General features: G+C 52.2%; 5 protein-coding genes across 5 annotated transcripts; 2 read left to right on the forward strand and 3 right to left on the reverse strand.

Moving 5' to 3' along the window:
• Nucleotides 1-281: 281 nt before the first annotated feature.
• AKAW2_80146A (glycoside hydrolase family 128 protein) lies at nt 282-1,133 on the reverse strand (the record flags this gene model as incomplete). Its single annotated transcript, XM_041681135.1, has 1 exon — nt 282-1,133. One exon carries the CDS (start codon nt 1,131-1,133, stop codon nt 282-284), a length of 852 nt encoding a protein of 283 aa, XP_041548107.1.
• A 6,401-nt stretch (nt 1,134-7,534) lies between these two features.
• Nucleotides 7,535-9,302, reverse strand: AKAW2_80147A (retrograde regulation protein 2; the record flags this gene model as incomplete). The annotated part of the gene is made up of 2 exons (XM_041681136.1): nt 7,535-9,170; nt 9,247-9,302. 2 exons carry the CDS (start codon nt 9,300-9,302, stop codon nt 7,535-7,537), a joined length of 1,692 nt encoding a protein of 563 aa, XP_041548108.1.
• A 928-nt stretch (nt 9,303-10,230) lies between these two features.
• AKAW2_80148A (putative MFS transporter) lies at nt 10,231-12,127 on the reverse strand (the record flags this gene model as incomplete). The annotated part of the gene is made up of 6 exons (XM_041681137.1): nt 10,231-10,550; nt 10,603-10,930; nt 10,984-11,455; nt 11,512-11,676; nt 11,734-11,767; nt 11,899-12,127. The coding sequence occupies 6 exons, from the start codon at nt 12,125-12,127 to the stop codon at nt 10,231-10,233; spliced, it is 1,548 nt and encodes a 515-aa protein (XP_041548109.1).
• A 1,169-nt stretch (nt 12,128-13,296) lies between these two features.
• Nucleotides 13,297-15,519, forward strand: AKAW2_80149S (uncharacterized protein; the record flags this gene model as incomplete). Its single annotated transcript, XM_041681138.1, has 3 exons — nt 13,297-13,332; nt 13,414-13,677; nt 13,741-15,519. The coding sequence occupies 3 exons, from the start codon at nt 13,297-13,299 to the stop codon at nt 15,517-15,519; spliced, it is 2,079 nt and encodes a 692-aa protein (XP_041548110.1).
• Nucleotides 15,520-16,372: 853 nt separating this feature from the next.
• Nucleotides 16,373-17,116, forward strand: AKAW2_80150S (uncharacterized protein; the record flags this gene model as incomplete). The annotated part of the gene is made up of 1 exon (XM_041681139.1): nt 16,373-17,116. The coding sequence occupies one exon, from the start codon at nt 16,373-16,375 to the stop codon at nt 17,114-17,116; it is 744 nt and encodes a 247-aa protein (XP_041548111.1).
• Nucleotides 17,117-17,378: the final 262 nt, after the last annotated feature.

A 17,378-nucleotide genomic window follows, 5' to 3' on the forward strand; every position in this document is an offset into this window, starting at 1 on the left:
TGTATGTGGATTTTAATTTGGAGTTTCGGTCGGGGGTTGTGAATGTGATTCATTTTGTTACAATTTTTGTGGAAAAGTTGTTATTTGGGTTTTTCATTTTTTTTGACTTCAATTGGACTTGTATTGTATTGAAGTAAAATGGGTGGGTAAAATGGGATGCTCATCTCTTCCTTTCGAGGAGGGATGGCAGAAGAATGGTAGAATAAAAACAGCTCAAAAGGTATCAAGGATAAAAGGCAAGGTAAAGCAGATCTAAATGGAATCAAGGTAGTTGTAGTTGTCTATGCAACGTAGACCTTTCCACTGGAGCTCAACTCTTCCCCGCTGAGCAGATAGCCGTCTGCACACATGTAATACGCATACCGTCCCACGCCACTCTGGCTATCCAACCACGGCAAAACTTCGTCGAGGAAGTCCGCCGCTGAACTCTCATCGCTGCCGGCCGATTCGCCGCTGGTGAGGGCAAACTCCGTCACCCAGGTCTCGTCCAGTCCGTTGTCGTCCGCCACCTGCATGGCCTCCTGCACGAAGGACTTGAACTCATCGGCCGAGGTGCCGTACCAGTGGACTGCCAGCACTGACATGTCGCACTCGCTGCATTCGGACAGGAAGGACTTCATCCAGCTGAGACCCTCGCCTTCGGTGTTGCTGCTGGTGACGGCAGGGGTAACGAGCTTAGCCTTGCCAGAGTAAGGAGTGATGTATTTCTTGTAGGAGCTGGCGGCTTCGGAAGCAGTCATCGAGGCTTGGGAGGAGGCGTCGGGCTCGTTGAATCCCATGATGTAATTGCTACCGCTGTCAAGGGCAGTCTCGATGGCGGTCAACCAACCTCCAAACATCTTGCTGCCCCACAGCATGGGCACGTATTCGACGTTGCTGGGAAGGCTGCCGTCGGCGTACATGTTCCAGTCATAGGCCCAGGAGACGGTGCCGTTGCCGGAGGAGCCGGAGGTCAGCGTGTGGACGCTGGAGACAGAGTTGTAGGCAGCGCCACGCTTGGAGGAAGAGCCGCGCTTGGAGGCGACGTGGGTGGAGCGGTGCTTGTGGCTGTTATGGCCGTGGCCACCATGAGGGATGGCGAGAACGGCGGTGGCCAGGGTGGCGGCGGTCAGAAGAGACTTGAAGGAGACCATGGTGTATATGTTCTTCGGGTTTTGTTCGGTTTTGTTCGGAGAGAAGTGATGTGTATGTATAACTTTTTGAGTATGAGAATACCGGTTCTCTCAAAGCGCTCTTGCAAAGAGTGGCTGCTAGACTACTAGGAGTCAGGCAATATGTTCAAAGAATGAAGGAATGGCTTGACCGTGCACGGCACAGGTGCAAAGAAGGAAAGGCTGGGGAGGTGAGAGAGGAAGATCTAGGTGAGGAAGAGAGTTTCGAGTAGGAGACAGGGAGGGGAAAGAGGGCGGTTATATAGACGCCCAACAACGGGCAGTGGCAGTTGCAGAACAACTTAGGGCTGGGTGCTTTTTCTAGGCGCCCATTCGGTTCCGACCAATCAGGTCTCCACAGGGAGGAAGGTTTTTTGCTCTTTGCATGAGTAAAGTCCGACTAGTCACTAGTCGTTGCTTTTTCCATTGTTCGACGACCCCCTCTGATTGCCTGCGTCGGAGCGTTCCTGACCCCCTGCATCCTCACCGCGGCCGACCCATGGAACGTCATCGGGCGGGTACCGTGTGTCGCTCAGGGACAGTGGGACAGAGAAATATTGACGCCCATTATTCAGCCCGTGTGCCTGGCGATTGGCAGCGACTGGACAGCAAGCGTCCGGGGGGAACCTTGCGGTGGTTGTTCCTGCAGTGGTGCGGATACCTGCAGCTGATCGGTCCAGTGGATGTATCCGACTTATTCCCCCTACTTTGGATGGAGGTGCATGTCTACCCAACAGTATCGTTTATCTTGTACTTTTGTGCAGCTTTTCTCTCGACAGAATCACTCTCAGCCATCCGGTTCTGTGCTGGGTCATGTCGTCCAACTGTCTGGCAGCGGCCAGACCGCGCCTTTAGGGCAGCACTAGTTTAGTGGCAGTTTAGTTCACCATCTGGCCGGGATGAACGCCCACTGCGCGCCCCCCACTGCAGTCCAGACTCGAAGGCATTCCCCTCGTCTGGGCGCCATGCCTTGTTCCCCTCATGTAATGCCGATAATTTCTATGCCCTAAGAACCACACCGCAACCATAGTTGACCTGTCGTCAAGTGTACCATTCTGCAGAAAAGATGCAGAAACCGTAGACGAGCTACATCAAAGGGAGGTTCTACTGCTTGGCAAATTGGCATCTACACCCCCCCTTCGAAGGGATTCCCTTTCCTTCTGCCCAGCCCTTTCTCGGGGGTGGGATATTTTTGTCCCGTCTGACGTTTGGGAGTTGCGTGGCGCCAAAGCCACCATTATCACTGTCGGGCGGAGAAAGGGCTGTAGGCAGCGACCTCCGCTGTGAGCCGGGTCTTTATTCGCTGGATTATGTTTGTTTCATCAAGGCAATGGCGTCAGGCACGGAACAAGCAAAGAATCGAATGATTCGCCGAATTTGGGGTGATGAAGTCGATATACTATTGGCTCCAGATGTAAGCATCACTAGTCAGCTAATAGTGTTGATGCTTGACGGCCGCGATCCATCCTGGAGGGCCCCTCACTGGCTGATGGGGATGGTGATGCGTCCCGGCCGTGGAGTGTCTCAGCAAGGAACTAATGACGGTGGCGCAACGGCATCAGACTCCACCGATCGATCAGGTCGATACTTGATAGTGAATATTGAAAGGATTTAGAATTTAGGATCAACTGATTGTTGTGTTGAAAATGGGTGTAGGTGAGACTGCGATTGTGACTGGCTCAGTCTGTTGCGGAAATGAAGAAAATCAGTCACATGAAACCAGGAACAGCAAAAGCAAAGTGTGGGAAGAGGAGGGGGAGAATGAACAATCATTGCAGACAAAGAGTGGACTCGAATTCGAGTCTGTCAGTCAGTCATTATTGATCAGATCACAGCATACCGGCAGTCTCCACCTGCGATCGCAAGAAAAGCCAACAATGATTGTTCTCATCTCTCTGGATTACTCTCCAAAATTACCAGCTGCGAAGGCAACAATGCAACACATCAGCTGACAATAATACTACTTCCTTTTTGCAGTTCAACATTGAAAAAGTCATAATACTTGAAATATTTTAAATACCATACGATGCAATACTCACTACACTGTTCCAGTCAATCCTTCTCTCTTCCCCTCGCGATCGACAAATCTGCCTCAACCGAGAAAATCAAGCAAAACACATGGCACTTCCAATTCCATCCCACGAACTACACTATAGTTATAGCCAAACCTAATCGCATTCTCATCCACCACTGATCTGAAGCATCGCCCTCCCTCCACCGCGATTCTCAAACGAACTCAACTCCCCGTCACCGCCGATCCACCTGCGTTTCAGATTCCCTTCGCTGCACCCAATGACAACCAGCATTGGGCTGCCTGCTCACCGACTGCCAGGTACCCCCGCTCGGATAGACAGGAACAAGCAACTCGCATCCCGGGCATACCACGTACCTTGCAGTGGATCTGTTCGTCACTGCTCGCTATACGTCGGATATTTCTGCCTACGCAGTACGCACATGCCAGCGCCGTTGCGACGCAATGCAACGTGGTTGTGGATATGGGCCGGGGACATATCGGAACTTCGCTCCACACCGATACAATCAAAGTACACAAAGTACTCTAGGCAATAGCAGGTCGACATATCACCGGATCTCGACGGATATCCTGCAGCTCGTTGTATTGCTAACCCCTTGCCAAACATGTTCATCCTGGTTCGAGAGGGGTCACAGGGTAAGGAATTAGTGCCAGTCGCTTCACGCCCATAAGTTAGGCATTATCGAGGACCAATCTCGAGGCTATTGGGACACTTTGTAAGGCATCCACTCACTTGCAAACTTGTCGGATCCTATTGCGATACCATGGTAGAGCATTCATGTGATGTGAACCACTACGCAGCTCGCACGGTTTGTTGTTGATACAATTAAGGGGATGTCTAGTCCCAGTGATCTGTAAAGGCAGTCAACTCCGCATGCGTAGAGTCCGTCTACTCATTTACTGGACTAATAGTTATCTAGTCCCAATCTGAGTAATCACGGCCAGACTACTTGTCTGAGCTATCATGGAAAGCGTACCATCGGCCTTTGGAGAACTGTTACACGGCAGCAACGGTCTCTGCACTGGCATACCACGACTATGACTCATTTGCAGTCTTGGAGTCAGTGTATTCAAGTGTCTGCACCAGTAAGCCCCACGCTTCCAATCTCGTGCATATTTGGTTCGAATCGAAACCTCACTCTATGGTGTGTGGTGTAGTCTCGGGAGTTATTTGCGGCCTCCGAGAAAAGTCTCCTCGCATCACTAGAATCTCCGACTCAATGTGTCACTAGCCTGCTCCATCAATTAGGCACCGACGCGTAGTGATTTGCATGATGGGTTGATGTCTGGACACACACCTTGACGAGTTTGGTATGGGAACAAGCCCAACACTGTCTGGGTCCAGATCCATTAGACCCAGTGGCCATACTTAACGGATAATCTTCAAAATGTCTAGACGCCAGTCGAGTATTCAAAAAAGTCTAGTCATGATGGTCCGAGCGAGTGGACCATATGAAGGCGGCATATTGGACAGAACGGTAATGGACCAGATAGGGGCTGGATCCCTGCGAGTGTCATGCCATAATAGGCAGCCCTTCTCATGAACCTCGCAAGACTTTGCAAGGAATTTAATGAGGCGTAATGAGTACTATCTTGTGAAGCTGATAGTTCCAGCAGGGATCTTGCATAACAAGGTCCGCGTCACATCTAATTATCGATCATGAAGCGATCGAATCTCCTGCTAGTACTCGAAGTGGCAAGAGCGTAGCAGAGCAGGTAATCGAAGAACAATCTCCTCTTTGCCAGCTTGGGAGGACACTGTCTACCTTACAGAGTATTCAGTGCAATGATGTCTATATTTCTTTTCATATGAATCTTAATGGCCAATCATGTAGCTTACCGCCCCTTGATGCTTGGAGGTAGAAGCTCAGATGCGTAGCCTATATACAGGCCTATCGATGCAGACAACTATTGATCATCATAACCACGGTGATCTGGTGTTGTTCTTGTTCTAGAGGCTGTTGTAAATATGAGCTAATGTTTATGCAGTCCTGGCGTTTGACTACTATGTCTAGGCCACATAGAGAGACCAATCGAGAAATCTTTCCTGATTGAAGAGCGTAGAGTATAGCGCCAATCGCCTAGAACGGCAGGCCTATTGCTGACCAAGGAAGGAGCACTTCTTTCAGCACCCCAATCTTCCTTACTGATGTGTGATAGCTTGATTATGTCAACAAGAATACTACCTTGTTGAAGACGGCCTTTTCTTTCCGTCATTCAAATCCTTTCTACATCACACAATGTCTGGTGTCGGACTAGATACCTTCCGTGATTCCACCCCTAGATGGTCAGACGAGGCAATCTGGAGGCATACAAAAGCCGACATAAGCCAGCAGTCTGATGGCAGGTCGCATTTCCCTAAAAGCTGCCTAGTCTGGTTGACTCTCAATTAGGCTGTTTCAGTTTGACTTCTGAATATCGAAGGCAGCTGGTATTTGCGTCCTCTCAAAGCATGTCGATCTACAGTGTCATACAGAAAGATAATATTGCTAAATCGCAGTGGTAACAGCCACCAACGCCTGAGTTCGTCATTGACCATGATGGCGGTTGAGCAACAGCATATTGAGTAGACCTCCCGGACAGCTTCAACAGGCTAAGATCTCGGGGTGCGTCAAAGCGGAGAATGATGGATGTGTCGCCAATAATACCCCATTATCTCCTCAGGAGAGTGGAAAAGGGCAATATGGAGCAATATTCTACTATGCAATGAAGTATGCCTTGCGAACGCAGCATCTTGCAGTTCTAATAGAGAGCCCAAGTCTTGTTGACTTGATTCCTGAGGCCACTAATAAATGTGAACCTTGAGGAAGTCCACACTAACTAGTTCTGGCATCTATCCACCGCATTAAGCCGTATTACTCAGCACCCCAGCACAGCAATCTTATGTAACCGGCTAACCGAAGGGGGCAGCGGATAGAAGCCCGGTGGGGCGCCACCGCACAAACGCGTGACCTCGCAGCGAAACAGCGAAAATTCCACACCCATCGACCTTTGCTCGCAACCCCGACAAACGCCATCGACAGAATCCCTCCTTGTTGTATCTGAAGGTCAGATTTAATCGCCAAGATGGGTAAGGTATGTTCAACTGAGATAATCCCCTCTGCTGAAAATGATGATTTTGATGAAATGATGGGAAAATAAACTAATATGCTTTTGATTCCAGGTTCACGGATCGGTAAGCCTCGCCTCCTCGTCCATCGACGATATCCCAACACCACAAGACATCATCCATCTAACATAACTTCGCACATCCAATAGCTCGCTCGTGCCGGTAAGGTCAAGGCCGCCACCCCCAAGGTCGAGAAGCAGGAGAAGCCCAAGAGCCCCAAGGGCCGCGCCCGCAAGAGACTCGTCTACACTCGCCGTTTCGTCAACGTTACCCTGACCGGTGGCAAGCGCAAGGTATGAATGAACCAAACCGACCTGACAGATTCAAAATTCGACAAAGCGCGAAGAAGAGAGTCTGGAATAGAGGTTGAGTACAGTACGGCTTACACATATCTTTTTCTACTATCTACAGATGAACGCCAACCCCACCCAGTAAACGGCCAAATCTTCGATGAATAACCGCAAAACGACGAACGATTCCCCGGGTTTCATTTTGGCGTGATGGGAAATTGAGGGGCTGAGCAAAACCATGTGATGCGTATCTCATCACAAAAGGCGCTTGGACATAGGAAGGGAGGAGGCCATCCCTTCGCTTTTTTCTCTTTTCAAGCGCGGGGGGCCCGTTTAGTGATGTTCTTTTAAAGCTATTTATCGACTCACCTTTTGTGTGTGGAAACGGGTTTTCGAATGGAATGACCTTCCCAGATGATTGTTTCATGTTCTTCGAGTTTATCGGATCTTATTTGGGATGAATACCATCGCTGTTCAGTCTCTCAATCATTCTTTTTTCTCTGACCTCTAGCTACGGATGTGCTGGACATGTCCGCCCGTAGACTGGGGGGTGTGCCGGGAGTATCCGTCACGGAGTGAGTCACAGTGGCGAGGCTGACAGGCTCGCACTGATGACTTGGAATGCGCGGGCTGGCAGCTGTAAGGCCGAGTCTGGGCGTCTCCTTCAGTTTCAGAGGATCCCCAGGGATGACGTGAGATAAGCATCTCTCGCATTCCTATCAGTCAGCTAGCTCTCTTATAGTCCTACGAAGAGCAGAGCTGCAGCACTGTAGACCAAATTATCTCCCCTTGTGTATCTCGTAGTAACAGCTGGAAATACCCGTAAGCTATCAAACACTGAACCCCTTATGTCCCTTTCGCAACTCAAATTACGGCAATAACTATATCCAACTCATCTTACCCCTCCAAGCTACCCCTCTATAGTCCGTAGATACTTGCTCAAAAAGCTCAACTAGCAAATACTCACCCCAACCCTGACCCCATAGTCCTTCACCCAATTCTTCCTCTTCCCAACCTTCTCAACCTTCTCCGTCCTTTCCCGCAGCACATCCTCAAGCACAGCAGTAACACCCTCATTCCTCCGCACCCTCACCCTCAACAAATCACATTTCTCCCCCTTCTTCACGATCTCCTCCCAAGCCGTCTCAATCCGGATCCGCCACTGCCCTTCCACCACCCTCCCAGCGGGATACACATCCCCGACTACAACAGCCACTCTCCCCAGATACTGAGCCCACCAGACTTCCTGCGCCGTGAGACACCGACTCAGTTGCTTGTGGTACGCCTGGTCCATGGGGGCTAGGTCCCCGGTCCAGCGCTCACAGAGAACAAGGGCAATGAGGGCTCGTTCGACGTGGGAGAGACAGTTCGTGGAGGAGAGGAGACCCGTCGTTGTGCTGTGGAGGGCTGCAGCGGAGCGGGATTCGCGGGGGACTTGGGAGTGGGCGTAGAGGAGGTTGGCTATGGCTGCGATTAGGTTCGTGGTGAAGGACGGTGGAGGATGGACAGAGGCGATGGGTGATGGTGAGGTGGGTAGTGCGGACTGGAGGAGGTCTTTGATTGCGGTTGCTGAGGGGGGTGCGTAGGGTGTCGTTGCTGCGAGGAGGGGGTCCTGGGCGCGCACTTCGCTGGGTAGTCGGTTGAAGAGGAATCCTTCGCGAACGCCGCCTTGACAGAACTGAATGTGAGTGATCTCTGGTAATGCGTCCATGATCACGTTCACGAGAACGGCTACAGCGGGGATCTGGGAGGCGCGGCGCTTTGATACACCGAAGATCTTCTCGTTCGTGTCGGAGACGACGTCTAGGACGGAGACTGTGTCGTGAAAGTTCTCTCTCTTGACGCGAAATCCGTTGATGATGGGGATCGGATACGGGTTGACTTTGCTCTGCTTCATCAGAACGTATCCCCAGCCGCGGAACCCGCCGCCGCAGAGATACAGGTCGAATCTGCCTCGACTGCGAGCCATCTCTACCAGCGCGTCTGGGACATCCAGCTGGCGATACGCGTCTTGGAAATTCCGCGTCATCTCACTTTTGAGCTCCTTTACAGCATTTTTTCCCTGCTTCTGAGCCTCCTCTAACCGCTTCGTCAACGCCGCAGCTCCATACGGGAAACTGAACGAACCCTTCGGACTCGTCGTAACGGCGCCCTCTGTCTCCATCACCCATGTAATCTGTGTGCTTCCGCCACCGAGGTCCATGGCGATGCCTGCCACGGAGGCAGAGCTGCTCGCAATGCCTAATGCCCCGATGCGCCCTTCATCTTCCTTCGAGAGGAGAGCGACTTCCCACCCGGTGCGTTCTTTGATTCGCGCTCTGAATTCCTCAGAGTTCGAGGCCGTCCGGGTCGCCTCCGTAGCTAGGACGTAGATGTTCTCTTTGGGAACTTGGAAATCGTCGCAGGTGATTTGGAATTGGGCGAGTCGGTCAACGACTTGGTCGGTGATGTGGGGTGGGATTGGGCCCCGCGTGGGGCCGGAGAATTGCGCGTCGTAGAGGGAAATGCCGGCTCGGTCTTGGAAGAGGATGGGCATGATGCGCGCGGCGTGGGGGGAGATGTCGGTTATGGAGAAGCGGATGCCATTGCTGTGGTTGTTTGTTAGTTTGGTGTCATTGTTATGTGGTCGTGTGGTGAGGAAAGTATGGGTTGTATACTACTCACCTGCCCATATCCACGATGCCATAGAGGTTGGGGCTTTCGGTAGAAGCGTTCGCCATTTTGGATGTGAGATAGATATAAGAACTGCGGATGTATGTATGTAGTGGAAGGTTATATATGTAACAGGTGGTTGAGATAGTAGCCTAGTCAAGGCATTTTTATGCTGGTGGGGTGGTAAGCGTGCGCCCAGATTAGCGCTTGTCGTTCAGCGATGCACATGATCGATGGTAGTAAAATGGCTGTTGGCTCACTGAATAAGATTATGGGAGAAAAAGATGGCCTTTGCCTTCGAGTGCAGTAGTACGATGCAGACAATTAAGTTGTGTGGTTCGATAAGTTCAGTGGAGGATGAAGGTCTGGTTGTGACGTCGATATATTTCCGTGGGATTAGATTAATTTGTACTACCCCTCCATCATCACGCTAGTGCTTCCCAATTGAGCACAGTAATTGAGATGTAGGAATCGAACAACTACTATCTAGGAAAATTAATTTTTCCTGGTGGGCTCAGTACATTGCATGTCGTCTATTAGTAATTTATATATTGCGGGTAAGAAGGCATGTAGTAGTTACCAGTCTCAAGAGGAATATCCAGGCCCACATGAACCATCTGTGTCGAAACGAGGATGACAAGGTTCCTGCCATGAGAGCCCCATGCGCGCCAGACTATGATCAATATCTATGATTGAGTTGGTCGAAGCCATACATCTTGTAGTAGCTGGGCACAATAACTAAGAACTCCAGCAATACATTCTATATATTGGGGTAATAAGACTAAAGTAAGTGGTAGAGAGGAATGAGATGAGATTTGGCTATGCGCAAGTACTGAACCACATCATCTCCTGGCTCATTTCAACAATAATAACACATTTCCTTGCATGAGGGTGAATATCATAGTCTGTATTCTATATACCTTGTTCCGAATACATCATCACGTCATCATAAGTCATATCATCATAGCAGCACCGTCGCAGAGAAACACCCAGCAATTACAGCACGTATCGGTAATCTGCTCCATAATTCTCCTCTCCTAGAGTAAGATCTCCCTTCGTGGTTGCCTGGGCAGCCCTCTCGGCTGCAGTGCCATACTTCTTGTCCAAACGACGGTTTTCCCAAACAAGCAGTGTCCGTAGAGCCAGTGCTAGGATCACGGTGAAGAACATGAAGGCCGCGCAAATTGACTGGCCCCGGATATAGCGAGGTGCGTCACTCGCTGGGAAGACATTAGTTCCCAAGAAAGGCCCGCATTGCCCGATGATGTTCAATATAACAATACCCATACCCCGTCGAGTATCTGAGCCTTGGTTATCTACATCCAGATGTTAGTCACATGATCAGAGCAGAGTTGGCGTTGTACATACTCAAGACCCAAGGGAGAATGTTGGCGATCGAAGGAAAGACCCCCACTGCTGCCAGGAACACTCCAAAGTAGCGCACCCCAACGGAGGTGCAGGTCGCAAGCAGCACGTATCCAATCGCACCAACAAGTGACGACAAGGCAATCACCAAGCCTCGCTGCTGAAGCCGATCGGCCAGCCAGGTAGTGGCGATCGTAACGAGGAATGAAGCGAAGTAGGGCGGCGCCGTTAGCCCTTGAGCATTGATCGCGGTGAAGCCCATGTCTTCCAGGATTGTGGGAAGAAAGACGGGCAGCGAGGAAAAGCTCACATTGCAACTGAAGTACATCAACTATAACATCATTGTCAGCATACCACTTGGTTGAAAGAGCCACCGTAACGTACCGCAGTGAGCCAGGCCTTCGCATCCAGCAAGGTCTGCCACAGTTCCTTCCAGTTAATGCCGGTCACCCGCTCGCTTTCACCGCTGCGTCGAAGCGACCGGGCGCGTGCCACCTCTTTCTCTTCTTCGGTCAAGAAACGGGCTGACGCGGGATGATCAGGCAAGTAGAACCATGCTAAGAAGGCTGCCACAAGCGAGGGGCTGCCTTCAACTAGAAAAAGCAAGCGCCAATTGGCGATCTTTGCATGCCCGGAGGTGATGCCATATGCAAGAGCGCCCGCAAATGTATTGGCTAGAGGCGCAGCTGACAAGAACAAACCGCAGCGGAGGCCGAGCTCTTGACGACGATAAAAGAAGGAAAGCAGATAGGGTGACCCGGGACCAAAGGCTGCTTCGGACATGCCGAGCAGGAAACGCAGAGCCATCATCCCGCCCCAGTTCTGTGCTGCGGCTTGGCAGGTCGCAACAATGCCCCTGCATCAGTCAGAAATACCGAGCGAGGTACCTTAATGCTATGGGTCTGTACATACCAAGTCATTACTGTGATAGCTGCCCACCTATGAGGTGGCATTATCTTCCACATTAAAGCCAAAAACTCAAATAGGGTGTAGGATATATAAAAGATAGTCAAGAGCCATGTATAGCGATTTCCCGTGAGGTGCAAGTCCTCTTCCATTCCCGCGATTTTGGCATTTCTGGCACGTTGTCAGGCGACAGGTCACAGCTAGTATGCAAAGGTTGAGAAAACGTACCCGATATTGCTTCTATCCAGAAGGGAAAGAAGATCTGCATGTACATATCATATTAGATATGCTCCAAGAAATATCAAAGGTGAAATGTGACAAGGCAGGATAAGAAGAAGTCGGATGAGCGGTGAAAGTGAGAGTGCGGGAGTAAGAAAGAATATTGGAACTTACACAGAAACCCTAGCAGCGTTGGAACCCTCAAGTCCAATTTTCTCAACAAGCGCGCTTCAACTGTGGGATCAATGGTAGGTGTGACCTGAGGAATCTGAGGAAGCGCCGTGTGAAAGTCCTCATCATGAGCGACTTGTTGCTTTTCTGGATCAGACCCGGGAGCCTCAATGATGGCATCGACATGGCCCGTAGTGTCACCGGGAGCTTCCCTCTTGCCAAAGAAACCCATGACTCACTAAACGGAAAGAAGAAGTACGAAGTACAGATGCAGAGCTCGGACCGAACAAGGACAGAATGCAGGAGAATGAGGGCGGCAGCAAGATTTATAGCATCAGCGCGATGCAAGAGGGGTGCTTCGCGTAGTCTGTCACCAATAAGACCTGTTTGAATGCGAGCCACGATTACGCGAATGTGTTCCCTCCTCTCCACGCCCCGCAGGTGAGGGATAGTGACGTTAAGCAGGGGTGGGAGGGAAGCGGGAGAGAATTACTGGATGGATCGGACGAGACAATTGCCTTTCCAGGGATAATGCCATCGCTTGCTCAAAGCCGAACGGCACTATAGGAGGGCTACACTCCAAGTGCATGAAAAAGCCGAAGGGGAGACGCATGGGCTCGGGTCAATGACACACCCTGAAGGACCCAATCATGACGAGTGCGGAGAGAAATCATCACTGCGCGGTGGGTGGCGGGTCAAAGCTTGGGTCCAATCCAACCGAGTTTTGCGAAAAGGCTTGGTTGGGAAGGTCGCAAAGGCATTGGGCGACGGAGAAGAAGAAGAAGCGGCTGGATGTTTCAATATGAGTCGTTGGATGACCCTTGCCGACTATACTGCATGGTTCCCTCGCATGGACATAACAGTTTGTGTGCGAAACACTGCAAGAATGCTGGATCGGTTAGAAAGATGAAGCAGGACATCAGGTTCCCTTGACGATGGGTCAACTCCATTGACTCACTCCACGTAGGATGATCTAGTTAGTTAACTAGTCTGGGGGGCGGCTAAAACCATAAGACCCCAACATTGCGGGGATGGAGACTCGGATGCACGAATTGCACGCTTGGGGAAAGGATTAATGTGGGTTTTTCCGACGATCTCTGGCCAGCCGGGATCTCGTCTCAATCGGGAGCTATGGCAGCCTGGTGCTTCAGGCAGGTAACCTGCATGATGGGTCTCTCCCGTCGCCCGCAGGGGCCATGTCGGGAATCGGCCAGGAACCTCAAATTTCCGCGTCGCGTTGGCCTTCGCTGCTCTCCGTCCACCAGTCTGCGCTCGATTGTCGCCTGTTGGCCATCTTCATCACCGGATGCGCTTCGAAGTTTTCATCCGCTAAACATCCCGCGTGCTAGGCGACCACCTTGATACCCATCTTCCCTAGTCCTTTCACGGTCTCTAATCATCATGGACGACCCAGCGAGCCGTGTTCCCGCGCAGTTGGTAGGTCATCCAGCTGAGACGTGCTGCTGCATAGTTAGAATGTTCGATTGCTAACCAGCGGCTCTTTCACTCGCTCCTTAGCTGCCGCACATGCATCTGGTGTCGCGGCACCGTTATCCCCTTATGCATATGATGCCCACCGACACTGTCGTCGAATACCTCCTCTCCGCGCCCAAGATCGTCCGGGAGTCGCAACCGATGCATTGGACGTTCCTCGATGGCCCGCAGGACGGTTCTGTCATGCTCACCTGGCAGCCATTGAACCAGCTGGGCACCAACTTTGCTAGCGACGGTTATGTCTGGGCCGACGTCGAACAAGCGTTCACCTTCGAAGCTCGCGGCTACGTATGCGCATCCTGACCCTCTCTCCTACGTTGACGCGCTGATGGCTGACACGGAATGCTCCAGCTGGTGGAGATGTGGCTGCATCGCAGTGGTTATCACCCACCAAACGAGACCCTGGCTATCCACTGCCGTAGACGTTACCGACTTCTGCCGTCGAAGGTCCCTAACCCGAACGTTCCTCCGCCTGACCCTTCCCTGTGGATTGTTCACTACTCGAGAGGTCCTCCCACCGACCACATCCCCGCGAACCGGATCCCCGTCATGCCTCCAGTCCAGAACATGCTGGCTCAACGGAGGTTCCTCCAGAGCCAAGGCCAACTCGCGCGCAAGGACTTCATGTTACACGATCGCAACAACTGGCCAGCCATCAACTTCCCTCCGCAGATGGCTCCGCAAGGCTTCCCTCAGGTTCCTGGCGCATACCCGAGTGCCATGGTAGGACGCCAGCAGTTCTACCCCCCACCAGGCCCCGGTGTGCCGCCTCCGGCCGCTGCCACACCCGCCAAGGCCGCCCGCGGGCATCGCGCTTCATCTGCTGCAGTCAACGCTGCCACAGCCGACTTTGCCCTTGAAGATGAAGACGTCTCGACTGGGGATGCTATGGACTTGCTTACTCCGCGCGAGATCAGCAAGATGAGATACCAGCAACACCACGAGTGGATGGAGGAGATCTTCGCCTCACCGTATGCTATCAACCAGATCACTCCGGTCTCATTGGGCCTGGGCCGGAAAGGAGAGCTGGAGTCGTTGACGGCGGGATTCTTCGATGCACCCGTTGGACCTGCCAATGGAGAGACGAAGGATGCCAACGCGTCAAGTCAAGCCGCAGAGAAGATGGAGCCTGCTAAGGCAGAGGAATTCGCTGACCGTGTCGCTAAGAAGGTCGCTGACATGACAGCTGAGATTGAGAAGCTGAAGAAGCGCCATGCGCGTCGTATGGAGAAGTTTAACCGCACCTCGCTGTTGAAGGACGCAGAACTCCGGCTCCGGGAAGCCGCAACAGACCCTGCAGAGACTGGCACAGAGACATGGAGGTTGGAAGGTCGTGTTGTGATGCCTTCGGAAGAAGATGACTCACAGGCTCCTCAAGTAGAGAACCCGACCAAGTACAAGGTTGACGACATCGTACGGGAGGTGGAGAAATCGTGGCAACGACAGATCGTACCGGAGCCCAAGATCTCTTGCGTGCAGAAAGGTGGTCTGCTGGAAAAGATTGAGCCTGAGCAGAAACCCGAACCCCAAGCGGAAGGTGACATTGATATGGAGAACGCCGACAGTCACTTCCTTGACCAACTGGGCTCACCCTCTGCCGCTGGGGCCGTTCCTGCTTCTTCCACCACCCAAGAACCAGCAGCAACGACAGCCGCACCCGCCATTCCTCCCACAACCAGTGTACCTTCTGGAGGCGTACCCGTGCCACCGCAGCCACAGCCCACCGCCGACGCTACGCAGCAGGGTACGTCTCTCGATATCGACATGGATATGGGCGACGGACAGGCGACGAACACGGCCGCTGGGGAAACAGGCGACTGGGTGATGGTCAACGACGAGAAGAAGGATCAGCCTGCTGGCGGTGATAGCTCCCTACCGGGCATCAGCACCCCGGGTAGTGGCATCCAAGGCCTGACACCCGGCAACGGAGGGAGTGCCGGGGACTCTGCGCTGGACGGGGCCAACTTCGATTTCACGAATATGGATAGCGCAGGCGATGCGCTCGCAGCGTACACCGAGCAGAATGAAGGGCTGGATCTCCCGGGCCTGGAGAACTCGGCGTTTGGTGATGCATTCCACGCATCGGATAACGAGAACACCCATCACCACGATGCGGACGACATGGCTTAGGATTGCTGATCGCTGGGTTTCGGGAATTCCTTGGGGTGGGGGACACGGTGTTTGCGGTGCTCTTGTAACCAATAATTGGCGCTGGGTTTGCTTTGCTTGAGCCCTTTCCGTGTAGAGAGAGGGGTTGTGAATGAGATTGCTCCAATACCTATTAAGCAGCATTGTTAATCCTTGTATACTAAAGTAGGTGGTGTCCGATCTCGGAGGTATGAGGAGTTAACCATCTGCACGTCAAAGCTGATTCTGCGCCTTGACTAGGTCGTAGCTCAGATCAAGGCTTTGTACCGACCATGCAGGGCCGATGGAGAAGTCACCAGACCAACTTAGCAACATATGTACATTGTCCTAACCCATACTTATCCCACTTCCACTTCCACTCCCTCCACCTTTATCCCCATCTTTATCTCTGTCTCCCGGAACCATTCCAAAAAACACCTCGCTGCACCCATGACAAAAGTTCATGTAGAAACTAGCACCACCGCAGATATGATGCGCCCACCCGATGTCCAATAACCCTCATATCATCCGTCTAAGTGACGCTATCACCGGGCCCGACCATCCGCATGACAGGTTACCCCGGTCAAGTGATTCCCGCATGGCTATCAAATGTACAATGTATATAGAAAACATGGGTATCTCCCTCCGAGTCTTTCTCTTTTGCTCTCTTTTTGGAATGTCTTTACTCTGTGTTGTCTACAATAATGATACCTACTACTTACAATTTACATTTCCCCAAGAAGTAAGGCCTATCGATATCCTACCAGCTATACTATACATACTATACACTCAACCCACACTTCTGCATCCAAATCCCACACCATAAACCCAAAGAAGAAGAATAAGAAAGAGAAGAATGTGCCTCCCACCCCTCTCCGACTCCCTCTCCCTCCCCAAGCTCCTCAATCTAAACCTCGACTCTTCCTCCTCCCGATCCTCCTCTCCCTCACCACCACCACGATTCCACGATCGCCATCATCACCACCATAGTAGCCACCACCACCACTTCCGCAGACGACGAAGATCCAACAGCTCATGCAGCACCTGCAGCGACACCACCAGCTCCAGCTCCACTACGACCTCCATCTCCATCCGCCCCCCACCGCGAAGCTACCACCCCCCTCAACCGTCTCGCAAGCCTCCGCCTCCACCTGCTCTTCAAGAGCGGGAGCGAAATTCCTACCGAGCAAGTCGGAGTAAGGTTCGAGATGTTGAGGAGACGTTCATCCCGCTGCCGCCAGCGAGGCCTGTCAGGATTGCGAGGCCGTGGCCGCGGCCGAGATTACCGCCTCCGCCTCCGCCGGTGGTGATTGATGTCAGGGAGAGAGAGAGGGAGTTCTGTCGGTTGCCGGATGTGGAGGCGGAGGAGGTGGAGTGTGTGGGGGTTTTTGAGCCTGAGGAGGAGCGGGAGAGGGTGGAGGAGTGGGTGGTTATGAGGGAGAGAGGGGGGTGGAGGAGACCTAGTGGTGGTGGTATTGTTAGTAGGGAACGGGGGAGGTGGAAGGAGGTAGTTGAGGATGAGGAAGTGGATGAGGAGGTGGATAGAGGGGAGGAGGATAGTAGGAGGAAGGTCAGGGTTGAGTATATTCGGGCTCGATAGTGGAGCGGTGCTGTGTTTGTGGTGTTTTGGCTCAAGTATATAGATTCGTTTTGCATATGCGGTTCATTTACTCAGATATCATGACTCTTGCTTGGCTTCCTCTTGGGGCAGTCCTGTCGCTCTATGCACTATGAGATACTCGTTATACTTCACGTCTACTGTATAGAGTTCAACGAGCAACTAACTTCCCTCTCCCATGGAACCATCGCGATGCATCATGGCTGGGCTGTACTGCAACCGGCCGATGACCTCAATGCCCATC

Source organism: Aspergillus luchuensis, chromosome 8, assembly GCF_016861625.1.
Source record: "Aspergillus luchuensis IFO 4308 DNA, chromosome 8, nearly complete sequence".
NCBI lineage: Eukaryota > Fungi > Ascomycota > Eurotiomycetes > Eurotiales > Aspergillaceae > Aspergillus > Aspergillus luchuensis.